At 35.2% G+C, this 27,373-nt stretch overlaps 1 protein-coding gene across 7 annotated transcripts in view; it reads right to left on the bottom strand.

Annotated features, from left to right (window-relative positions):
- Positions 1-3,202: 3,202 nt before the first annotated feature.
- Positions 3,203-27,373, bottom strand: part of CCDC138 (coiled-coil domain containing 138) — a 42,647-nt gene continuing 18,476 nt past the window's right edge. For 3 of the 7 annotated variants that reach the window (XM_072849803.1, XM_072849804.1, XM_072849808.1), the window contains 4 exons: positions 27,164-27,356; positions 22,258-22,434; positions 6,481-6,619; positions 3,203-5,329 (listed from right to left, as the gene is read on the bottom strand). In XM_072849803.1, the coding sequence (XP_072705904.1) occupies positions 5,158-5,329; positions 6,481-6,619; positions 22,258-22,434; positions 27,164-27,356 (681 nt within the window). In that variant the 3' untranslated portion in view covers positions 3,203-5,157. Of the gene's footprint in view, positions 5,330-6,480; positions 6,620-22,247; positions 22,435-27,163; positions 27,357-27,373 lie in introns of all 7 variants that reach the window. The other 4 variants (XR_012040368.1, XM_072849805.1, XR_012040367.1 and 1 more) reach the window with 4 other exon arrangements.

Raw genomic sequence — 27,373 nt, 5'->3', positions numbered from 1 at the left:
TGAGCTTTCATAGCTACTGTTGTTTGCAGTATCTTGGCCACTGAGTTTACAGCCCTTGCTTGTGTATGTCTACCAGAGCAGTTACGTACCATTAAGTTGCACGGATCAGAGAGAAGTGGTATATTCAGGGAAATATTCCTTGCGAGCAGTCTAAATATCCTTCAGTAATGGGCACAGGGAGAATTGTTTTGGGGAAAAAAAATATATGGCTTCTTGCGTCTCTTTTTCTCAGGTAATTCTCTCAGTGTGACTTTAGAGATCAGAATGTCTTGTGAGTTATGTCCTATTAAATTTCAACTCAGGACCATTCACTCAAAAAAGGGAACTACAAGCAAGTAAACAGTAAGTGGTTTTGTTCAAAGTTGTCTCTTCTAGTACTGATCGGGTAGTCATAAATATACAAGACACTTGCTTTCAAAATTATGTGAAAACCAAAAGTCTAATAAACAGGGATGTTCCTAACCATGGTCAGAAGACAGCATTAAAGGCTTTCATCAGCCCAAAATGCATCTGTTTTTGACAATGGATAGCGGTGGTTTTGACACAGCATGCTACAATTGTCAGTATAACACATAAAGTTGCCTTTGCCCGTCACAGCATTTCTCGGGGATGTCAAAGGTAGGATCACAACACTGCACAGCACTATTACTTTTAAAATAATTTTTGTGAATTTTAAGAACATGTGAGCATTATATCATTAAGAGGAGCACAAGGGGTCACTGCTTTGCCACCGCAGTTCCTCTAACCATTTGGAAAGTGGAAGATTACCAAATTGTTTCATAGATCAGGTTTTCAGACTTTCTGGACTAAATTTAAATATATTATCCTGAAGAGAAATGCTTTCTATCAGACCATTAATCCCTGAAGCTGTATAAGTTTTAGGTGAAAAATTCAGTATGTAATTAAAGAATCCAGTGTCATAGCTCTGAATTATGAGCTCTGCTTACAGCTCCTTTTAAATCTGGTCTGATAAATTAAATCATATATTTTAGACATTGATGCTGATTGTGAGTAAAAGTTCTTCAAAAATATGTTGCCTTCAGCATACTTTCACCTTTCAGGTCAATTTATCTGCTACAAGAAATTTTTCCCCATAAAATATTAAATTCAGTTATATAACATTAAAAAAGATGCAAGCCAGTCATGTTCAGGAGAACTGGAAGATAACTGTGAAATCCCACTTTAAGAGACAGAGCTTTTATCAGCTGGTGAAAGTCACAAATACGAAGAAACAGAGCACAACTGTGCAGGCTGGGTAATGTTAGCCTACTTTATTTAGATCTGCCAAGCTTCTGCAAACACAACTGGCCCCTGTCCAGGGAATGATCTTTCTTACAGATTTGCCAAATCTAGACTTTGTAGATTGGGTCTGAAACATTGTCTTGCCTATTTATCGATAGGAAGCCTTCGATAAACAATTCTACAATAGATGGGTTTGTAAAAAAAAAAACCAAAAAAAACCTCTTCAAGTTTGATAGCCTTTTCTGGGATGAAAACTATGCTAACATAAGCAGGTGCAATATTCTTGTTGACTTTCCCCGTGAGGACTCCCACAGCTGTTCCAAAAACCAGGAACATAAAATCGTGGGTCAATTCTTTATCTTCCTTTAAAGTGACAGGTTATGACTACCAGAAACTTTCTTGGTTTCATGCCGGTGATGGTAGTTAATAGTTTCTGGAGACCTACGCGCAAGCAAGACATGGCAGATTGCAGCTAGTATGAAGCTACATGTTCTGACTGATAGCTGGCTGCTGCCAGAAAGCGTGAGTCCCTGTCTTTCTTTGAAGTGCAAGTATTCATGAGGTCTCTCTCTTCTCAAATTCTCTCAAAAAATGGTTGAAAATTAATATTCTCTTGCCTGCTGCCAAATCTGGCCAGAGGTGGCTGGCTTATTCAAAATAGCGTATCCCTTTTCAGGAATGCAGATGGACAGTGATCACATAAACCATGTTTCCTTAGGGAATCAGGAACCGTGGGAAATAGCTGGAGTTACAGCTATCTTTTTCAAATGTCTCTTGTAGATAGTATTCTGAGAGAAGGATAAAGTAGTTGAAATTCATACTCATACTACAGTACCCAAATGCTGCAAAAGCAGAAATCCCCCAGGAAATTCTAGATTCTATCTGAGAAGGCAAGACTGTATAAAGAGATGCCCAAAGTGTGGCCAACTCAACAGAAATCTATCCTTCCCAAACCAAACCAAATCCACAAAAGACAGCAGGGAATGCAACCGACTTCCTCTGTTCCCCCTCTCCACAGAGGCTGCCAAGGTCACTCAGGGGAACGATAACAGGATGGGGATGTTTGAGCAAGGCCACAACATGGACTGGTGTGGACAACCAGGGTGGGCTGGCCCACAAGATTGATGTTCAAAACAGTGCAACAAGCAGGTGTGTACAAAATTTGGTATACCAAATATTTAGAAGCAGAAATATAGAAGTAACTGTGATTTTGGTACAATATTTATCCTGGTACCTACTTCTGTCTGTTAATGACAAAGGCAAGCTAGGTTATCTATGCTTCTAACATAGACACCATTATTAGTTAGCTTAGTTACTCTAGATAATCAATTACAAATTGAAACAGAATAGAGCTAAAATCTCCATTTCAGTTTATTATTTCTGATCATTTTAGTTCCATTTTTGGTAGACTGACATTTTACTTTCCCTGAAGTCTCTGATCCTGAAATCATATTGTTGTAAGACAATCTTTTCACTTGTAATTGTAGTCTGCATGTCCCATAAAACCATGTACGTTTAAAGACGCAATCCAACGCAAACTGAAAATCTGATGGCAAATAAAATAAATTCCAAATTCATCATCGTTTTACCTTTCTAGATATTAGGAGGCTTCATAAGTATTTCTGCATTAACAGGACTGATTAGTAATAAATTTGGAAAAAAACAGTAATAAATTGGGAAAAAACATGGCATGGTTTATATTCTTTAAAGATCTTCGCTGAAAAGTTTTATGACAATGTACTAAGGAACTACTTAAGTTGTCTGTCAACAACTGGCTTCAAAAAAATTCACTTCTACCATTGCAAGTCTAGCCTCCATATGACTCTACTCGAGTGTATTTGTGACTTTCATTTTTTTTACCCAAGAATTATTACCCCGAGTCAAAAATCACATGCACATTTTGGAACTTTACTATAGCTTTTTTATTTATAGAAGTATCTATTCTTCACAAGACACTTCATAGTCATTTGCGTAATTCATTTATTTCTTTATTTCTGATACTTTTTATGTTTACTGTAATAAGAATGTGAAATCAAGAACTTGTATTTTTCTCCACAGCTCAGTTAAAATTTACTTAAGATCAAAATCATTAGTCTCATCCTTAGTTAATCAATCAATTTAATTACATAAATATTTAACAGATTCAAAAAACTTTTTTTTTGCATTTTAACAGAAACATTCTAGATCATAAAAACTTGAAATTAACAGTGATCTATCTTGTCAGACTGTAAATACTACTGCATATAAAACACAAGGGACCAATAATAAAAGCTACACCATACTCTATGCGCCTCTTTTACCGCATTACCTTTGCCATTATTAGATGAACACATTGTGTTAAATTGGTACCACAAGGAAGATTAGTAGATTAACAAACAACAGTGATGAAGGCTGAAAGCCAAGAGCACAATCAACATTCCTATGGATACAGGAAACCTAACACCTTTCTATAGCTTTTTTTGGTTATTAATTTTCTAGTATTTTTAATGACCAAGCAGACAGTGCAGCACATGAAGATTGGGAACACACTTCCTAAATAAGAGGGTTTTGTCTCCAGCCAAAGGTATATGCAAGCTTTTTGCACTGCTGGTAAAGCTGGCAGAAAACCAAAACTACAGATGAAGAAATACTTATTCCAAAACATAATCCATTGTCAGAAAAAGCTTTTAGCTATGATTAGTGTCACTTAAAAATTACCTAGAATTGGTTTCCTGCCCAAAGAGTACACACTGCTTGCTCTCTCTTCCAGACATACTTGGTGCCAAATCTGGTGTAGACTCCTTTTATAGGAAAGCTTGTCAGAAATGTAAGTCAAATTGCTAGAAAAATATTTGCAGTTAGAATTCAACTTCAAAGACTTAGTTCAAAGACTTCTGGTAAAAAATACAAAGGAAAACCAAGAAAAAAAAAGTATGAAAATGAGAAATAAAGCTCTCTGAAGTTTTATACTGACTGCCACTGTTAGTCAAAGACTAACATACAGCAGATCTTTAAATTTTAACTGCAGTTTCAATTCTACAATTAGAGAGTTTCAGTAGTTACAGTACAAATCAGAAATGGAAGACTAAGTTGAATTTTTTAAAAGTATCCTATTTCCTATATGTAAGAACTTCTGAACACTGAACTGTGGCGGGCAAAAAATATATTCATTGCACTCAGAAAAAAAAATGTGGGTACTAAGAGACCAAATTGTATTGCAAATTAATATAAAATACAGCAGAAGCAATAAAATACAATAATTTTACATTAGGGATTACTATTGCCAGGCATCTTAAGAAATGTTTTTATTTACATTTTCAGAGATATTACAACCCAAAGTTACACGAGAAATTCATACAAAGCAGGATAAAATACTCAATGTTACATAAATACAGGAAAAGATCAAACATTAAGACATTCTGAAATCAAAACAACAACAAAATTTCTCATTCAACACATCTAGTTATGTTAAATCAAAATCTGGTTTTAATCATTAAAACTATAATTATCTCAAAAGATCATTTGATAAGATACCTGTCTGTTACTTATCAACCATAAAATAAATGAATTTATAAAACTCGCTGAAGAGTCAAAAGTAACTAAGATTCATACCTGTAAGTAAAGGTTGATATTTCTGATCTGCTTACTCAAGGGATCCAATCCCTTAGATTGCATGAGTCATTCAGAACAGCAGCATTGTTTCACTTCTTTAAAAAGTATTGAAGAAAGCCATTTAGCATATTACGCAATTTGTCATTTTCCTGTTTATGAATGAGGGAAATATCAATGAGAGCCCACATGATACAAAGTAACTTATACAGTACTGAGGTTCTGCTTAATTTATTTATAGAAAACAGTAAAAAAAATTCCAAATTTCAAGTAACATAGGCAGTTGGTATAAACTACACAGAACAATAATTAGATTGAAAGATAGTGCTAGTGACTTGTGCTTAGACTGGAGGTAAGAGAGTTACTCCTCGACAATCCCAAATTCAACAGAATTGAATTCAGGTTTATATAGAGGAAAGCATGATCTGGATTTGTAGTCCTATGTAGTTCTTGGATCATTTGGTGAAGAGTAAACAATTCAAACAGCTTCTTATTGCTTCTGCAAAAGATTTTACATAAAATAATTGTCAATTGAAAATTGAGAGGTTTCATCTAAACACTAAAGATTCTACAGAAAATTATTTTTTTAATTAAGAAAAATGTGCATTATATTGGAAATTTCATGTAATTCTTCTACATTGCATATAATGTCTCTAAGCAGAAGGTTATCAATGCATGGTCAGAAAAATCTTGGCAAAAATCACCAAAAACTCAATCATTTCACTTGAGTAAGTGGTATTTACATGTCGTATAATGAAAGCTCAAGGAAAGGCTATAACAGGGTTTCACTAATGTGAAATAAGATTCCAGAAACAATAAATAAAAAATTTTAAATAATTACAGTTTCTGAGCAAATTTTACTTTTAATATATTTCCAATGCAAGTTATGATTTATATTAGATTATTTTACAGGAAAACACTTTTTTTTCCCTAGAGTTCAACTTTGTTCCAAATAAAGTCAAATGAAAACCTCAGTTTTGTCAACAACTTTAAGTCTAATGTAAAGAATGGCTCAGTTTAGATACCTGCTTTTATAAATGAAACAATCCCATTAAGTAATGCACCAATGGAGTTCAGCAGCACATTATACTGATATGAAGAAGACTTTTGTTACAATAAACTAATAACCAGTAAGCAACGGGAACATATTTTATAAAGATTAACATTCCCAAAAGGGCTTAAATGGCTCAAGACTTTAAATTTTGTTTTTGAAGGAAATGAAAACTGATGAAACTTGAATGCAAGTCACAGATGAGGCTAAATTTTCAAAGGAGATTATTACCAAGAACCCGAGTAAAACTGAAGGTCAAGGGGAAAGAAAAGAAGGGTTCTCTTCTAAGCATTCTTGTCATCTGCATACATAAGGAATATTTCCTTTTTAGGCTAGGTTTTTTTGTTGATCTTGGTTGTTTTTTTTTTTTAGTTTGTATTCTGTAAATTGAATGGGATTTATAAGCAAATTGAGAGTCTTGTCTTACACATCTGTGACACAGTTTAAATTTAACTGCTAACAGAGGAAGTCCAGCATTGTCTATGGTAGAGCAAATAAACAGCAAAACAGAGATGAGTTTTTGAAAAAGGAGAAAGATAAAGGTCCCTAAGTTTGCTGATCTAATAATAACTAATAGAATAATGGTAGTAAAGGATTACTTCATTCTGGAGAGTTTTTGCAGTATAACACAGAGCTTTTCCAAAATCTGAGTATCTAGCTTAGAACTTCGGAGCAATACAGAGCAAGTACGGAAGAAGGATTCGTTACTGCAGGCTTCCAGGAAAGGCTGTAAGGAACCTGTAAAAGAAAATAATTAAAAAACTCTCACAGAGCTCTGCGCAGGGAAAAGTAAAACAGCTATTGATACTGTTAGAAGGCTTTAAATGCCTCATGTCGTGCAACTATTAGAACAATGAAATAATTTAGTTTACGCTGGGCATGTGATGCAAAACTCAGGTAAAACTAGGAACTGAAAAAGTGCAAGTTCCTAACAGTTCTGACATTACCAACCCTTGTATTAAAACAAGGCCTATTCCCTAGAGAACAAAGGAAAACAGGAAACAGAACAATTTTAAACTCAAATAAAAATTATTATCTTGAACATGTTTATTCAATACTCATTTATCACGGTTCTTTCCTTTGATCATGTGAAGGGAACATTAAGTGGTGCAAAAAGACTCACAAGGAAATGTTTTAAGCTGCTGCAAAACAGGGGTAGTACATGTAGAAGCTAATGTGATGCCTGACAGCCTTTTATTATCAAAATACCATGACTGTACTCTGTTTCAAGACAGGCAAAATAATAATAGAGAGGTAAAAGTGAGAGCTGGATAAACACACCTAAATACCAACAAAACTTCCTTAAAATAGTGGATGATTTTTTAAGTCACATTGTATAACATTTCCCTCTATCCTGTTCTACACAATCTAATCCATTCAGAATAAGGTTAAATCTGATCCCTCATTATCTCATTCTTGGTTCTGATACTACAGATTAATTTATAGCAAAAATGTAAAGAAAATAAGTAACAATTGATTTTTTTTAAATGAATAGTCTTTCATATAGCATAGGGCATTTGCATTAGAAGAATACAGATGTGAAGAAAATATTCTAATGTTTACATAATGTTAAAGTATTTAATGTATTATACTTAATAAGAAACTGCAATATGCAAATTACAGCATAAACCAATAAACACAGACATTAAAAAAATTCTTCGCACGTACACTGAATACTGTAATTTATAAATAGGATGTCAAGATGCTTTTATCAGTTCAGAGAGGACTGGATGTATCTTTTGGTGAAAATTTTCCCTTTCCTTGTCCAAGGACGTACAACTTATTAAATATAACAAGTAGCCTTGGAGTGAATTCAAGGTTTTAATTTACTTCAGGAGGCTTACTGATACAAAATCAGAAGAAATGCTACAGAAAACTGTTTGGAATAGGGCTTTAAAAAAAAAAAATCAACTTGGCAATTAAAGTCAGCTTGAGAGCCCAAACAACTAATTTTCTCAAAGCTAGGCATTTATACCGAATATTCAACAAGGACCCAGTAATTCCTAGACCTTACTGTTAGTAAGAAGATCTTTCAAAACCTGTATTTTTTGCAAAACAAAGGCATGTAATTTGGCTACACCAACAAATGACCCAGTGTCCCCCCTGCAATGCTGAGTATGTCTTATCATGCATTATACTGTACAGCAAAGTCAACGAGATTTGTGGGCCTTTGCTGGTTTACACTGTCAGATGAAGAGACCAAGAAACAGCAAATACCTTTAGCACAGATCAGAGAAGCTATGGCTACATGTAATCTTTCCTCTCTTTTCAGTGGAGATGCTTTCGGCAGAATTGACTTAAAAGGCTGGATTCAAAAGACAGAATCCACAAAATATGTAACGGAATGTGTGGATGGAAACTATACAGATGCAGGATAATAGACTCTGGTAGCGAGGGGCCAACCTTGCAGCAATAAAAAGCAAGACGACAACTTATGTACTATGAAGTCTGGAAAAGGCAGGCAGATGTTTTGTGGTTTGCACAGCTGAACTGTCCTCTGTTCTTTATCCAAAGCAACACAAAACAATAATTATTCCAAGAGACATACATTATCAAGGTAATAAATGGTTATAAATTAATTTATTTTTCTGTTTACTTCCACTTGCATGTTTCTTGAATTCTTTCTACCATGTTCAATCCACCTATGGTTTTATGCATATTCTCCTCTTACTTTTAGTACTATTTCGAGTTACAATTTGCTGTCTCAAAATTGCAACAGTAATAAATATAAAACCAGAATGAAAGTAAAGTAGAGATGTAAGCAATAATCAGTAAAAAATATACTAAAAAAATTATAAGTACATATATTTTTATTCTCTGTCAGTTTCCCTTTTATTTTCTCATTTTATTTTAGCTTATGATCTTCAATTAAGGATAGAATCCTATAACTGAAGTGATGTATTAAGTACCATTGACAGCTTCTAAGACAAGAAAAACATCATGGATACTGGAATAGTGAACAACGACTGCATTTCTATAGACCTGCAGGTACCACAATACATTAAAAGCAAATGAATTTAAGACTGGAAGTTACAGGAGAATTCCTAAAAGGAACAAACAAAAGGGCACAGCCCCCTTAAGATGAAAAATAAGGTTCATGCTGAAGAAATACATTTTATACGTGTGCATAAATACATATTTATATAAAATAGATACATATAAATAAACCATTTACCGGATATGTTTGAATTGACCTGAAAATGCCTTTTTATCAAATATCACAAGGGATCAGTAGAATGTTGATTTCTCAAAAATAATAATAATTTAAAAAGACTAGAAGAATATATTCTCTTTGGAAAATTTAACTTGGGAAGGGGGGATTATTCTAATATACAACTCGATAGGTAACAGAACTGAACAAATTTGTCAAGAATCCAACAAGAGAAGTCACTATTGACTGCATTCTGCCCTTGGCATGTACAAACATAGTCCCCAGGATATAGTTACTCAGGGCATACCACTTTTAATATTTCTTTTAATATTTCCCTACTTTCACTGCACAAGGTATTCTTTTTCAGAAATTGTGACATCAAAAACTCAGGCCTATCTGTCAGTTACAGCAAGCAGAAAATGCTTAGATGGGTTCACAGTATATGCTAAATTTAGTGACACATGACTGACATACACTCGAAGATTCGGCACTCTTTATTGAGCCACAGCTCTCTATGACAGAACTTTGAAGTTATTAAATACATACAGCAGTGTATTAAACCTGGAAAAATAATTAACCCAGAATTCACTTCTAGTATGATGGTATCATGCCCTAGTGAGTCTAAAATTCATGAGAAGAGGCGACAAAACTACAAACAGAAACAGCAAATAAGCAAAGCCCAATGAACACAATCCTACCATCTTAAGAACACTTCATATCAAAACGTTTCTGTCACTCAAGAGTGTTTGAAGTAACAATTTCTATACAGATAGCAACAAGAGATAAACTTCTCTAACACAAGAAAAATCTAGGACTAAAAATTATGTTATCACTCAGGAGCTACAACTTTACAGAAATTCTTCTACAATTGCTAGAGTTCCTACAAATGACTGACTATTCCCAAGAAACAGAAACGGTCCTATCAATCTGCATGGCACCACTGATGAAGTCTGTTTTAGTAATAAAATCTTGAACATTATCTCTTACTTACCAAAGATGTTTATCAGAAAGGTAAGAAGAGAAAAGTGTAAATAAATGTGTGAGAATACTGACATTCAAGAAGTAAATTGAGAAGAAAGGTTTTTCTTCTTTCTATTGCCTGTTAAAACAACAAATAGGTTTAGAAACCTCTCATTTAACATGACTTCTGACTCAGCTGAACTCTGATTTATGAGAGATCTGAAGGTAACAAGACTTCTGGGATGAAGAGGGCGGTCCTACAATTTATTCCTATAAATATCTGTAAATAGCTATAAAACGCTTCACATTCCTTTTCTGCAGGGGTAAACAAATAACATATACAGCTAACCTGGACATTTCTTTGCTGCCTTGCTCTTACTGGTTCCTTAAAAAAAAAAAAAAATATAAAAATATATATATACACATACATATATATGTGCTGTAAGAATGTTTTGACTGTGAAGTTTACAAACCAACATAAAAGATAGTCATTACTTTTAAGACAGAAGGATTTTTACTATAAAATGGAAAAGCCAAAGTGGAAATAATTTCTAAAGTTTCGTAAAGTTCAATTATGTGAAAGCAAACTGATAAAGGCATACGTTTAAATGGACTTTTTGTACACTGCTTATATATTCAGTCCAGATAAGCTTTTGCACAATATATTCTAAGTAATCTGAAAATGTACAAAACAAGCATATAATTTAAATGCATGTCTAGCTGATGAACTAAAAGAATATAAGCTTCACATTTTTAAATATTTTGGTGGTTTAGATCTGCACAGATTTTGTTTTTATTAACTATTTTAGAAAAACTAAATTGGAATCCATCCTGACAGGACTTTGGCACAAGTTTAAATAATCTGCAAAAGCCTCCACTGGTATCCTTGAAAATTGCAGCATGTTGTAGTTGCATTAGCTTAACTTGATTGGTAGACTGCAATGAACAATGAGCAATTTATCACTGTTGACAGAATTAATCTGAAATTTACCCTCAAAGTAATGAGTCACTCACAGCATAAAAATCTCACCAGCTATAGTTATCTGGAAAATTCTGTTTTATACCCAAAGTTATGCCACCTCAGAAAAAGAAGACTGTCAGGAATGCCAGCTTCAAGTTCATGTTTTAACAAATTAATGATTACAGTTTTGCCTCATTTCTAATTGCATGAGGATCTGCCGGGAGAATGGAGAACACGTGACAGCAATGCAAGTGAGTGGCACAGCAACTGTCTACTAGTGTGGAAAAGTTAATTAATGCAAAAGTTAACTATGCACTACAGCAGAAACACTTAAAATGAAACAGTAATATCACTTACATACTACTAATAACCAATTGTCTATAATACAGTCACCTGTAAGTTTTGAACCATTTGCTGAATTTAACTTTTTCTCCTGTAATCAACAGCCAGAGCTGTTAAGTGCCAGTGGTTAAAGCACAGTGGAGATAGGGCAAGATCCCAATCAGCATAAGGCACCTCAAGTGTAGATGCCTACATGGGTGACCCCAAGTTAAGAAAACCCAAGTGGCATTTCCAGCTGGTCACCCAATATGTGTTGACCTCAGCGTGATCTGAATTGCTCTTCGGTTTCCTAGCGTGCGCAAGACATTCATGCAGACATGAGACAGGACGTATGAGAGACCAATGTCACTCTCAAGTGGCAACTGGAGGTTGCACCCACAAAAAAAATTGTAATAGAAAAGGTTAAAAAATTAGCAGGAATACTTATGTCACAAGAGATGCTTGGAATGAAAAGAAGCCTACAAGGAAACAAAAAAGATCAGAAAAGAAAGCTATGCCTTGGAGGTCAGAAACTATCTTTATAATAAAAAGGATAGTAAGAAAAGTCAAGTCAAGTCAGACCTCATTAAGAAAAAAAAAGTTCTCCCAGCCATTTAAGTAAAAATAGAACCAAAAAGAGGTAATGAGGTTATCTGTGGTCAGCACAAGAAAGATGGGATGGAAGCTAACGGTATTTTAGTCTTTTGGGAGCACACTTTGGCTAATATGCTGGTTTTTCAGGAGAGCTCTGTCTTGATAAAAGGGACAAAAAAAAGTCCCCCAAAGTTGTAATTCCAAACGAGTCCTTTAGTCAGGGACACCAGAACAGACTTCAGGATTCTGAAAGAAACGTTGCCTCAATTTTATGACAAGAAGAGTTAAACAATTGTTGCTAACAAGTCAGGAAGCAGCACTTCATGAAGAGAGAATAGCCAATGTAATATATATATGTTGGATTCGGATAATAAAACGGCAATCTGAACACGTGCCCTTCAGTAAGACTCTAAAGATATTTTCAGGAACTAAAGGAGACAAATAAAAAATGAAATAAAGTGTACTATGGGTTTATCTATAAGTATGTATATAGGAACTGTAGGTATGTTGTGTCAGAGTAGTCAGATAATTTTGTTTGGTAAATAAATGCTACAGCAGTTATAACTCGGCTAGACTTCAATACCGTTTGATAAAGCAACACGTGATATTATAGTGGAGAAGATGGGGTTAGTAGAAGGACTGGAAGGTGTGTAGTGTAAGGAATTGGCTAAAAGCAAAGCAAAACATTTTGCCCTGAAAAGTGAACTTTAGTTTTAAATACTGATTTTTGCAATTGTGCTTATTTAGTGTATTAATTAATGACTGTGGCATGAAAACAGGAGTAGTCTAATGAAATTCCATGCTGGAACTGCCCATTTAGAAGCTAGAGGTATAAAATACATGAAAAGCAGAATTATCTTACTTGCTAGAATAGCAGAAGCATAAAGACAATACACTAAGAAACAACAAACATTTTGCCTGGAAAATCATTGATTAGAAACATCAGAGGATGAAACCTTTTGGTGTGCTAATTGAACTCAGTATGTCTATGAGCAACCAACATGGTCTAATCATTAAAGACTGATTCTAATGAGGCCTGAGACAGACAGAAAAACACCATTTTACAAATAACCTAGATAGCATTATAAACTGAAGCTATGCACTATTATGGGTTACTTTGTTCAAGAAACAAGAAAAAGCCTAGAGAACTACCAGAATCACTGAAGGAATCACAACTCTCTCTCTCAGAGGACACCTAAAGGAGCTTTGTTCCAACACTTTTTCTGTCAGCTTGCCTGCCCCTGCTCCCATATCTCCACTCCTGTAATAACCAGCTCAGTACTAAGCACAATATTTCAAACACAATGACAAACTCAAATAAGGAAGCCTTTAAATAAATAAACCTAACTTGACGTGACCTGTAATTCTGTAACGTCAGATTGCAAGTAAGCAGGTAGATAAAGTCTGAACTCTGACAATGCATAGATGTTACTCAAACTGCACAAATTGTACTATCTACTCCCCAAAAAAGCCTCTCTTTATGAAATTATTTCAATTATGACATTGCTCTAAATTCAGCTTGAAGGTTACAAAGAAAAGTCGGCTAATACGTACAGTAGTTCTGCTAGTCAAATACAAAATAAAAGAAAGTGTAGTAAAAATATTTTTTTCTAATTAATGATACTTTAGTTGTTTTAAATTAAGCCATTTTACAGAAAGCTCTAAAACTGTAAACTGTTTATAAAAAAAATGCAAGTTTAGTAAATAAGAGCAAACAAGATCCTACTTGAATAAACTTTACTGTTCTAAAGATTTCATAAATTAAACTGACTTGAAAAGGGATGTGTATATCCAAGTACTGATATAAACAACTCCTTTTTACATCAAATACTTTTAAAAAGTTAGCATTCACATCTACCTTCAAAATGGTATGCTGCTTATGAAGTACAGTATTACCCTGAAAGACCAGTGAAACTTTACTTACATAGTGGCTACTGGGCTCTACGTAAGTTTATATTTAATGGTCCCTTTTATTTCTTACTTTGGAATGGATGAGACAAGGGTCCAAAATTCAGAATCGCTAAGCATTACACAACTGTTACTAGAACAAGAAGAAAATAATGACAAGAACATTTTTTCTTATTAGAGAGAAGGCTACTATTACTTCAGTAGAAATCAAATGACATTATTCCATTTACTGCATTCATTTTTAAAACCTGTAAACATGTATTTCACCAAAATCCAAGTATTCAAACTAAGCTTGCAATTAATTAACAAAAATGTGTGCAAACTTTTGGTGTACTTTCTTACTTTCAGCAAGTATACAAGTTGGTCCTAACATTATCATAGGCTGCATTTAACAGTTAGAGATACTTATCTATGGTTAGAATATTAAACTAAAACATCCATTAATCCAACATAATTATTCACTGTTTTCAGAAGAATGAATAAAAAAATTACAAAGGTAAGACAGGATAATAAAGGAAGGATTTCTTTTTAAATGGTTTGTATTTCAATGTTTATCCCACATAAGCTGTAAATCATTCCTTTTGCTATACAGTTCCTCAGGATAATTTCACATCTGCCTTTTACACAGGTGAGGGGGAATCCTACCTTAGTATGGTATTCACAGACTTGACATTTTTACCCTTTCAGTACTGCAGAATAAGCTCATGTGAAACATCTCAATCCTGCAAACAGTTACCCATAAAGATAATATGCTGAAAAACACAGTTAAATTTTAATCTGTTTAAGCATACAGGCATTTTTTACTCCATACCTTCACTACTTGTAGTCTTTAAAGTCTCAAAATGCTAAGACTCAAGAAAAAAATAAAGGAGCTGGTTTGGGTTTCCTTGACAGATTCTGACCATCAACTTTTTAGAAGTACCTGTAGAACAGTGTGAATTGTGGAACACCTAGCATTAGTTATGGAAGCATTCCAAATCAAAGGAAGAGAGGGAGCGTGCATATAAGCAGTTCACATAAAAAATTGTCTCCATAGTAAGAAGTTGTGATTATTTACTTGTAAACTGAATCTTTTTATCTCCACTGGCTTGATTAACTTCCCTATGAGATGAGTAAATCTGGACACAAACTTGGTTATCCATGACCACAATATTTTCTTACAAAAAAAATTAGAAGTAAGATTCAGTGAATGTGTAAATACAGCTCATTTTGCAGTTACTAAAAATCTTAAGTGATGTTAATATGGTTAAGAAATCATACTTAAGACCTACCAGAATGTGCCTTAACTCACAGCGAGCATGAGAGAGTAATTTAGAGATTTTTTTTTTTCAATATGCAGTCATCTCAATTCGTGAATATGCACACACTAATGCAAAATATTCTCTCTGTAAAACAGAAGTAAGCTTGAAGACAAAGTAAACGTAAGCTTTATTTAAAGTAAAGGCCAGTGCTTTGTAATGGCTAATGAGCAAGTAAGTTTTGATTTACTTGAATGAACATAAGATTGGGAAAAGGAACCTACTTATCTACGTGACAGAAGTCAGCTATCACTGCATGAGGAATTTAAGACATATGCTGTCTTTGTGTAAAAGTGCTAAGGGTGAAACTGAGGCAGCTCTCTGCTAATAGCAGATCTCAAATCAAGCATGAATCAGACTACAGTTCAACAATGGTATTTTTGATAGGTGACTATAAACTCACTACATCCTTTGCAACCCTTTTAACTGATTCACAGGTAAAAAACCCACAGTAAGCTGCGTGAGAAGCGAGAAGACAGGAACAACAGTATTGAACAAGATTGTATATGACAAGTATTCCACTACAGGGTGATTTAATACCAATGATGTGATGTTCTTCAACACCCACAGAACAAATTTTCTTGCTGAGGTCATGCTACTTATTACTAGATTGTTTCCAGAAAACGTTTTATGTCTGGCATCCAGGAATTCTCTTGAACAGTGTGTTGCAACTACTGTCCTAGAAACAAGATCTGCTGAGAAAATAAATTTGTAGTCATAGGGAGAGAACTTTGGGGTATGAAGATACCCTGGAAGTCACTGGTGTCATACTATAACAATATGGATTATTAGAAGTAACTTCAATGATTAAACATTAATTTTAATAGTAATTTAAATGGCAAATGGTAAAAGCTTTTTTAAGCAATAAATACATTATAAACCATTCAACTAAACTGAAACATATCAGTATTTAGCAGCTAATACATTTTGCTCCCAAAATTTCAAAGGTGGCCAGAGCACTGCATTTGTGGAAATCTATCACCGAGCACATTCAGAGTTTATCAAGATACTAAATCTACTTTCTGTGACAATACTACCAGAGAAGGTTTTGTTCTTACTTCTACCTTCAGACAAGTTCATAGCTTAGAGATGGGACTAAAAACCAAACATCATGGCTTGGTACCCTGCTTTCCTTAACTAAGGTAAGGAAACCTTCAAAAGCCTTGGTACTGAAATCTTTCTTCCCTGTCAAATCAGCAGGAATATCTCTCTTCCCTTTTACTCAATGGGAAGCAAGAAAGATGTCTTTATAGACCACTCATTAGTTTCAAAGACCAAAAGAAGGATCAAGTTGAATTTTATGGCACTCACCTGAAGCCCCAGATTCAAGCAAAAAACCACCACCATTAAAAAAAGACTGCAGGACTTGCTCCCTTGATTCTGCTTTTATCAGTCAATCTTTGCAGCAAAGGAAAGATGGGCATCCCCCAGAAAATGAACATGGATTGAAATTCTGGTAATGGGTATGGAGAGCCAAATGAGATTGAAAAGGATAAACCTGAACTGGCACTCATCCCATCTGACAATGAAACAAAACCAGCACTGATGAGATAGCTACAGTGAAAATATAGCTAAACCACTGCTTCAATGCCGTGTTCACACGTATCAGCTATTGGAAAGTACATTTAAAATAGAGGACTGAACAGGTTGAAATATTACCACTTTACACACAATTATGGACATTTTTAGACAAAAATATTAGCAGAATGTAGTAAGAGAAAAGGCGTAAAATATCTTTGTTGAGCTGACTTTCTGTCAGGTTCATAACAAGCTGTTAACTCTCCTAACTGTGGAATTTAGAAGCAGCCTACTACTTCCACTGAAGATAGCAGACTAAACCAACTAGACTTCAACTTAGGCCACTGAGCTCATCCAAAGGAAAAGAATCACTCCAGCATGCAAATGACATGAAATAAAACATAAGTTATTTAAAATTATATTATTTACCCTAACAATTACTTACACCTTAATTTCAGCTACTTACCATGTTTCTAGCATAGGTTAAATGAAGCAAGTATTTGCTAACAGAAAGCAAATGGTTAGGTAAGGACTTCACTCAGTTGCAAAGTTTCTTTCCTCAAATGTAGTAATAGTAAAAGTAGCGAACAGAATCCACAGAAGCACTGTGGAAGATGGGGGAAAAAAAACCCAAACTATTACAGCATGAAAGTAAGCTGAAACTGAAGTTCTCTGGACACAAAGCAAACTCTTTGAAATTACTGCATAATATCCTAGCAGCTCCTCTCCTCTCACTCTTACGCCCTGAGGAGCTGGCCGAAACTAACCTCAACTTTTTTCACCCCTGACATTTAAAAGTCAGCCTTTGTTCCAACTATGAATGTTTTTGTATTTTACAAGAACAGTAATCAGTGTAACATTTTACCCTCCTCCTTAGGCTTTAACATTTTTGTAGAAGAGGTGAGGCAAACAAGATTGGCATATATATATATATATATATATATATATATATATATATATATATATATTTTCTGTCTCCGTGACATACTGTTACAGTTCCAAAAATGTTAACGATTGGGACAAAAGGGTGAGATTATTTTTGGCTGGCACTATACTTCAGAATTATACAATGGCATGAAAAATCACTGATGTCTGGGAAATGCCTGTGCAGCTGGAATACTATCCAAGTTCTGATACCTAAAACATAAAGTAGTCTGGTGACACGTATGCGATTTGAGATCCCAATTTGATAAATACACATAACTTGAACCGTTCCAAGAAATAATGCGACTGTATTGTACACTATAACGTGGGCTCTGGAGCTTTGTATGCTATGATGATGCATCTAAGTTTCAAGAAACCTATACAAATAAGCTTCCCAAGGGTACCAGAAGTCTTAATCATTTCTTCACAGAATTCCTGTGGTATTAAGACCACCGTGTTCCTATGGCCTAGCTGGACAGGTACACTGGTGTTATCTGCTCTTGTACAGAGTACATGTCAACTCAGACAAACTTTTCATGAAGCTGTGGACCTCAGGCATATTTTTATTTGTAGTTTTAAATGAGCTTGCAGCTGGTTTATGAGATCTGCTGGACTGGCATCATTCCTGTGGAATATGGTAAGCTCCCACTAACCTGGAATCAAAAAGATTAAAGAGTAAACCCAGATCCTAGTAGTGACCAAAAATGTTCCAATCTGGAATCTGAAGTAATACTAAGAGATGAACCAAAAAGAGCACCTTGAAGGTTGATAGCCCGTCTTGTGGCTCTAATGAGGAAATGATGACAAATGGTTTTACCATTAAGAATGCAAATGGATAGACCTCTTGACACAAAGGAGGTCAAAATAAGCTGATATTTCCCTTTTGTCTTTGGAGTAGGAATGAAACGCCTAATCCCTGATTACAAGGTTACCTTTTCCACTCTTCTGTCATCTAAGCGAACATTCAGATGTTGCTTCAACAGTACCTTGTCATGAAGGCATGGATGGGAAAGGTAATGCAAGAGCACAAATTCACTGAAACTATCTGTAATATTTACTGTTCACACTTTCTTGCTCTCATTAGACCTGGAGATTCCAAGTCAGGTTTCCTGAAAGAAAGTCTGTTACTAGCAGTTGTGTAGGGGTCATTTGGTGTAGTAACCTACGCTTTTTCCTTTGTACCTCACACAACCAAGTTGTGCAGTGCAAAAAAACCATCATCTGCTTCTTCCTTCAGACTGGAATACATAAGCTCACTGAAAACACAGAGGAGCTCCAAATTCTTAATGAGCAAAGAGCTTCATTAGCCTTTGAACTGAAAGGGTACTGATCTTTAAATGAAGTATTTTTTATGACTTGAACTCAAACCCTGATCGTTATCTTCATCAGCCACAGTCTTAAGGGCATGGATGTGCTCAAAAATCCAAAACCATGTGTGGGCACATTGCATACAAGGTGGCATGATACACAGAGATTTTGGCTATCAGCTGCCTCTCACCATATAGATTTTACTTCTTCCCACCACTCTGTGGGAGTCTTTTTATAAATAGACAACCTGTTTTATTAAAGTTAGCCTTACCTTGACAGAAGCACATGGTGAGTGTCAACACACATTTAGAGAATGACAGAGAATTAGATCTTGCCAAACAAATCCTGGTTTACTGTCCTTTTTCTTTTTTTTATTTTAAAAAACTAAACTTATTTTAAGTGATCCTTGTTGCTTTAATCTTTCCCAAATAGTAGCCATGAGATGCTGACCTAGTGCAAAGAAAGCCCTAGAAAGAATCATGGCATCTCTATAAAGTGCCAAAAAATGATACTGCAGTTCTATTACCAAAGAATTCCTTGTTAAATGTTATCCCCAGCCTACCAGGCAAAAAAGAGTACAGAACATTTAACACACTATTTGGCTTTCTGGCCACAATTTCCAGGAGGAACTGAAGAATCTCAACTTCATACATTTTTTTCAGGTTTTGAAATGTCCTGAAGCCATCCTCTGGACGACCTTATGATCTAGCAAGCTTTCTCAGACAACTGAATCACTCTAGAATTAATTATTCCTCCACCTCTGTTTGCTGATCCTTCTCTTCCTTGTGAAAAAAAGATCTAACAGAAGGCGGCAACAATCAGACCAGTACAAGGTATTGCGTATGAACGCATATCCTGAGCTGGCCAGGAGATGCCAGCTCAGGATATGCTGGCCAGGAGACGCCATAATCATGACGAGCATACAATAATGACATCATAGGTAGACAGAGAAAAAAAGTACTGAAGAATGTTACCTTTCAGTCCTCCACCATTTCCCATTGAAATGGTGGTATCAGGACTCTCCTAGATTCTTGATGTCAAACTCCTCAACAGAAATGGAGAGGGAGTGCATGAAAGGCTGTGTGCCAGTCAGATGCACAGCAGTAAGACTATTCATTTTAATTTGCCATTAAGGCGAAATGCCATACTATGAAGCCAAAAGCAATGATACTGATCTAAAATCTGAAAACGTGCATACCAAAACCAAATTAGTCAATGGGCTTAAGCAATACTGCAGACTCTCTTGTTATAATTTCTATCAAAGCACAGAAATACCCATCTTAGACCAGCAGGTACTTTCTTCATATGCAGTTTAAGTAATTTTCCTCAATATATGAGGAAAATCTAGGTTGCATTTCTGGAACATGAGGAAGATAATTTCTTACAGGGAAGAGAAACTATATGAGGACCTCAGACAGGCCTGGACTGTACAGAACCATTAGCATCCATTGCTTACTATAACAAAAGGTACATGCAGTTACAGGGAGGAGTAGTGCAACATAGTTATTTCATATCTGATTCACTTGTTTCAGTCTGGACAACTAAAATTTGAATCTGTAAAAATACTTCACAAAAAAATTAAAACTTAAAAAATTAAGTTATAGAAAAGAACATCCAGAAAAAAATAACACTGGCTTTTCTTCCAACTTAATTTCTAATCACTTCAGCTGTAAAGGTAACATTTTTGAACAAAAATATTGCAATACTCCTATAGAGCCAGAAAATTATTGCAGTAAATTGAAATAATGCCTAGGATTGCATACCTTACAGGAAAGAAATAAAAGCTTAGACTTTGCCTTCTGTTGGTCAAATGCTGTCTTTTTGGGTAATGTGATTCCATATTTTAGCATATGGCCAGCTACCTATGACTTCATATTTAAGGCTGCATACCAATACAGCTTTAAAATTGAGCATAAATTCCTGTTTTAATCTAACACAGAGAGCCCTCAGAATATCCACTGCTGCCTTCTAGTTTGTCTTTTAATGACTTTTTAATAGGAAACTTACAAAGGAATGAAAACACAATTTCCCATCAACAATACTACTTCTCATTGTTAACAATTTCTTGCAAAACACTATGTATTAGAAAAGAGCAGAACATGCCTATAACTTTTGCATTGGCAATTTATTCTACCAAAGAGAAAGGCTCTCCATAAGGCTTTCTATCCAGTTGCTGAGAAATAAGTTCTCAATTAAATGTCAATTCAGTTAAACATTACTCCTCCTTCTCTGATTTCACATATATACATCTTGTCTGAGAAGCAACAAGGCAAAACATGAGTCTCTCATGACATACCTCCACTGTTCTACAAACTGCAAGCATCTAGCGTATCAGAATGACTACTGCTAGGTAACAGAAGATGTACTGTTACTGGCATTACCCGAAGTAATACCAGACACCATCCACCTTGCTTAGGTTACTTTTGTGCATACGACTATCTCTTTCCCAATCACTTTACCAATCATAGTCATGACTATTAGGAAGAACACTTTAGTGTAAGACTACACTAACTACATGGCCAGAAAAAGAGTCTGCAAGGAAGAATAAAACTTTAGTTAAACCTTTCTGACACTTATCTCGCTATAAAATGGCTTTTAACTCAGTGCTGTTCTATCCCAAGTCAAACATGCTTTCTATTTTTACCACTACAATGTACAGTAACAAAATATTCCCAAAATAACAATATACATTTCAAAAATAGCAGCAGTCCCTTCCCCTTTTCTGTTCTAAAAGGCAGGGAGAGATTTTTATCTTTTAAAAAAAACAGTCACAAGGTTTATTCAACATGGCACTGGAATGCCTCACTACTTTCGTGTTCATCCAGTTGGTTATCAGCTGATTCTTAGCCTGTATCACTTGGAAAAGCGCTGTGACAAATGAGGTTATTAACCCTTTTACAGGGCCACAGCACAGTAAAATTCAGCAGAACATAACCATCTCTTCTAGAAATGCCATTTCCAATTATTAGAAAGTGAAAAATGACTGGGCATGAACTGTTCATTCCAACTAGAAAAAGAATTTCGATAAAGCCTATTTTTTATCTCCACCTGCTGGCAGGTTTTCATTATATGGCTTCCCTGGCGCAGCCTGACTTCAAAGAAACACATCAGCAAGGTAAAACAGTGGTGTTAACTGGACAGCCAAACCAAAAATAGCAACAAAAAACTTCACACCAATAAATAAGAAAGTAACCAGGACAAAATATAAAGCATAGGTGCTGAGAGGGAGAAGAAAAGACAAGACAACTGAGAAAGAGACAAACAATTCAGAAATACATTTTATGACTCTAATGAATTTACATGATACAAATGAATGCTAATACTAGATTAGATTATTTATACAGAAGAATCATGCTGGTTTTATGTTGTATTTATGCTTACTTCATCTGTTTTCAACTATATTTTTTTTTTTTTTTTAATTACCCAGATTTACCAGATTCCATGGTCATCTGAAGTAATCCATCAAGAGCACTGGAAAGCAGACCTCTACGGGATACTTTTAAGTGACTTAATACGACAGGTACACATTGGTATTCCAAAAATAAGGCCTTCCCTTCATCTGTCTTCAAGTCTATGCGAAGGGAATCAAATGCTTGAGCCAGGTAATCCACTGAAAGATATCAGAATACAGGCAATAAAACTTCTGTAATCATAGTTCCATTAAGCAATATGTGAACAGATATCCTGAGAGTTACTGTTGCAGATATATACTTAAAAGTTAAATGGCTGAAAAGACCAAATTTAATTTTTATTTAAAGACATCCTCTGCTTATTTTTATTCCTTAACAATTTGTTGTGAGTGGAGAAGACGACTAACTACAACTCATACGTTGAATATATTTACAAATATAAAGCCCTTCTAATATTTTGCTTAAGAGGAAGGAAATTACAAGCTTGCATAGTTTGAGACACTGTTGGTTTCAACATCTGGGAAACCTCTATCAAAGGACTCAAGGGCTGATTTGTCTGAATAAGAGAAACTACTTTAATGAGAGCAACTGCTCCTGTTCCTTTCTATAAAAAGCTGTAGTTTAAGTTTCGGTGGATATGTTTTATATACTCATCCATTCTGGAGTGCACTAAATTATACGAAGAATGTAGATTAAGTGAACCAATCATTTTCTTAATTTTCTGATGTCAAATCTTTCTCAGTATCTTGGAATAGCATTGATAATCTGGAGCACAGAAAATTAAGTATAAGGAAACAATTTATCCCGTAGCAAAAGTTTAACTACAGTGCCATCTGCTGGATACTGACATTTTGAAGGAAATGGGATATATGTTCAAATCAAATGTGGTACCTTATAGCTAGATCATTAGTGCCATGTGGTCAAAGTGATCAGAATTCATACACAGTGATATTCGACATATTTTTAACAACAGATCATATCTTCCATGGTATAGAAGCCAGCAGTAAAAAGCAATCATGGGAAGCTAAACTGATTCATTCATTCAGCCCTAAGTGTTCATCTGCTTAGGGTAAGTCAGTCTCTGCAATAACTATTTTTTGTATTGCAATTCTTTTTGCATCATTTTTATCAAACATTTCTACAAATGTGAGTGTCAATTTAAGAGTAATTATCATGCTTCACCAAAATATCTTGGCTGAAATACTTCCCTCCAACAGCTGAAATACTGTACATGTTCATTAATGATGTCAGAGTGGTTTTCCACCATGCTTAAATCCTGTTTTTACTGTAAATACTCACAATATAAATACTGCACAGGTCAGTTAAGCATAAAGACATACTGATCTCCTTAACCATCTAATCCAGAATGATGACTTCCATGAACAAGAACATTGTTCCTTATCTGCAGATTTAAAATCTTTGGCATCCCTGATCAGTGTCAGTCAGGGTGTCACAAATTGCAATAATTTTGTGATGTGGATCTCTGCTTTCTAAGAAATGGCCCAAAATTCATAACATATTTCATGCAAGAGACTGAAAAAAAAAAAATCAGATGCCAAAGTAGGCATCTGATTCTGACAATCTGGCATGGTTTTTCAGGATCACCTTGAAAATTAACATCTCTGTAACCTGTCTCCATCTCTTTGTGTTACTAGTAGAGGGATGTGTTACTAGTAAAGACATTTTAAAATACAAACCATTCTGAGAATGTAGACTAACAGTGTAGTCTAACAGGAGCTGGTGGAAGGCCAGGGCTTACGTAAAGCTGATAAGGGGGATTCAGGCTGGAAAGCGGAACGTCTAAACAAGAATTACTGTCCTTGGGAGAAAAGCACATCCTGGAGAAATATGTAAGCTAATTAAGACGTTTTGGGAACCATCTGAAACAACTAGGAGAAGTGTGATAAGAAGCACCTTAACGTGAACTATTCTCATTATAATACTAGAAGTCACATGCCTTTAGCTGGAGACCCCGGCCCAAGCAGAGACCCCTCACCTTTGAGCGTGCGCAGAATACTAAAGTAGCACTGTAGCTTTAAGTTGAAATAAGAGAAATGTAGACCAATAGAAAACTGCTTTGTGTAATTACTTATGAGATGCATAACTAGGCTGTATAAATACTGTACCTATATAACCCAACTTTGTGCTAGCTTTGTGGAGCTACCACCTAGCACCCATCTCTGCGCAGACATGAAACAAAATACTTCTGCCTTGTGTTTATATTGGCATCTTGCACACCGGGTAAATGACATCACACTTGTGGGATAACAAGAACAAAAGACAGCAAAAATAGAATAATGGAATAATTTAGGTTGGAAACTCCTGCCCAAAGCAGGACCATCTCTGAAGTTAGATCAGATTGCTCATAGTCGTAACTCCACTGAACAATTATTTGCTATCAAAACAATCTGTGCTTTTAAAATGTCTTTGAAAAGGGAAAAATAAGTGGTTAGTATCACAAAGAGTTGGAAAAGGGTTATAGATACGTTCATTCTTATGCTATCTTTGTAAAACTTATTCTTGCAGAAAATTCCAGTTAAGCGGCACCGCAGTACTCCTAAGTTGCTGCAGGTAGGCAGTGATCACCTCTTACACCTGCTCTTAATGGTATATAATCAGTGTTTTCTGCCTGACTTCCATAAAGAAGGATGTGCAACACCTCTTGTTCCGTATTTCCCTTGAAGAGAGAAAAGGTTTCATAACTGAAGGCAGCAGTTAACAAATCAGCTGAGAGAACAGTTACTCTATTCTTTGAGATGTATTTTCCACAGGTTTTGTCTCACCCTGTCCAGACACAATCTGATTCTTGTTAACTCGTAGTGTCTTTGAAACCTTTACCTTCTCCCTCTCCCATGAAGCAGGGAAGACTCAGCTTCCCCTATTTTTTTGCCAACACAAAATTATATAGGTTTTAAGTAGAGAATTCTACTTTACACTACTATTATACATCTGCTAGTGTTAAAGGTGGGAGAAACCTGGGAACAAAGTGGAAACAGAAAAAAAAACCTCACAGTGAAAGGAAAGAGTCACTCACCCTGTGATGCCCCCTTCCACACACCCCCAATTCTTTTTGGTTAACAAAAGGCAGAAGCGTGAGCTGAAAATGATGTAGCTGTTTCAGATACAATAATCCCCTAACAGACATTGAAGGCTGTCTGGACTATATTGTTTAAGAGGATATTTGAATTTTTCTTTTTTCCCCCAAAGAAATAAATACACATAAAATCAAGTCTTTATATAGTCAGAAGCTCAACTTGATAATATGTGGCAATTATATTGCATTTAGGATTCAGAGGGGACTTATCAACTCTGCTGCTTTTATGCTGATAGACTCTTTTTGCATAGGTGAACAAAATTGCTTCATAGCAATCATCAAAACCATTACTGAATTAAAACAATTAAGTCAAAAGAGAAAGCTAATAACAGAAGTCAAATTAAGACATTCTTTTGGATTACTCATCAAATCTGCAGATTTATGAATGAAGAACCTTCAAGCATAATTCAGATTAAGTACTACTGCTGAAGTTTTCAAAGAAGTCATATATAAATTAGAAATAGGTAAGAATTTGTTTAAATGACCAAAGTTAATCTAATCTAATTAATCTAGTTAATTTTAAAATATCTCTATAAATCAGATTGATTGAAGGTTTTTCTTCTCTGGGTTCTGACAGAAAATGTACACCAATCTCTATGTCAAAAGGATAAGGAAGGAAAGCATTAAAAATCTGAACTTGTGCGTCTTCTTATAGTGTGCTCAACACTCAGAGCTCACAAGAAACAGTCCATTTTTGTCATCATTTTAAATAAAAGGTTTTAGTCTTTTCAGATCATATCTGTTTTCAAAGAAGGCCTCACTAAGAAGATTTGCCACAGCATCTTGAAGACTGCACAAGTGGAGTAACCTGTCACAACCTGAAGCAGAAATCACTATTTTCAGAGCTGTGTTATCTCCTGGATATGACCTTGTTTGCTTTTGCCATGTTGACAAAGTACATTACTATACTACATCAACATAGGAATTTAGGAAGATTTAGGATAAAAAGGCCACTTTTCATGCTAGACAGGTGGCTTTGAAGTCTAAAACATTTTTACATAAAGAGAACATGGTGCCTTTGTAAATGAGTCCATTTAACAGTGAAATCTGAATGGACAATCATATCAAGAACTGACAATTTCACAGAGCAGCACTTTTCAATGTTGATAATGTTTTAGGGGTAGCCATTTGCAGTGCCAGACTTGGTAGGAGAAGAGGGAAGAAGCAGACAGGTAAGGGCTGGAGTATGAACTGTATACTAAACTTAGACCAAGGGACAAAGCAATTTCAGGACATACATTGTATCACAATTCAATCTAACAATTATAATCCAGTACACAAGTGGCTTTCTATATGTGACTACAGACACATCAGAAATACCTACGAACATCAGATTTATCTATAAAGATAAATACAGCAAAGCTGTAACTATGACAGAAAAGAAACACTTGACACTGCAGCTGATCAGCCTTTCGTGGGACAGGTAAACAACCTACCAGCTTAAACAGGGAAATCCTAGAACTGTGCAAAATCTGCTTCTTAGTTTATAAAAGAGCAACTAGCTGTGCCATTCTATGCAGTAAAGATCTTGGCAATCCAATCACTGCTGTAGTGACAGTTTGACAGAATTACCAACATCTCTTTTCCCCTTCTTCAGAAATGTTGATTTGTCTGACAAGAAGTCATCGTACTAAAAGGAACATATAAATCCCAACATGAAATTAATAATAGCAAGATTCATACTTGTTTGCAGTATATTTTCCTTCACAAGGTAATAAAATTCAAGTAAAACCACTTTTCACTAATAAAGCATAATAGATGCTACAGTATCACTGAAATGTTTTTCATCCAGGCACATGACTGAAATAAATAAATTTTAAAAAATCAGAACTTACCTTGTGTCACTGTTTTAAGCACAATTAAAGTTGACAGAAACCTCAAAGGCATACAGGAACTCTTAAAGAAAGCTGCTGATTTTGCTTTACTCTCTGTAGACTGTTCAGAAGAACTATGTGGGTTTCCCTTACTTACTATGCCTTTGAAAATATCTTCGCCAAGTCTCCTCATTGTTGATGTCATTGTTGCATGCTGTTTCAAACAATGCA

Source organism: Ciconia boyciana, chromosome 1 (genome assembly GCF_034638445.1).
Source record: "Ciconia boyciana chromosome 1, ASM3463844v1, whole genome shotgun sequence".
Lineage (NCBI taxonomy): Eukaryota > Metazoa > Chordata > Aves > Ciconiiformes > Ciconiidae > Ciconia > Ciconia boyciana.
Note: the sequence above shows the minus strand (reverse complement) of the source record. Positions and strands in the feature narration are given on the sequence as shown.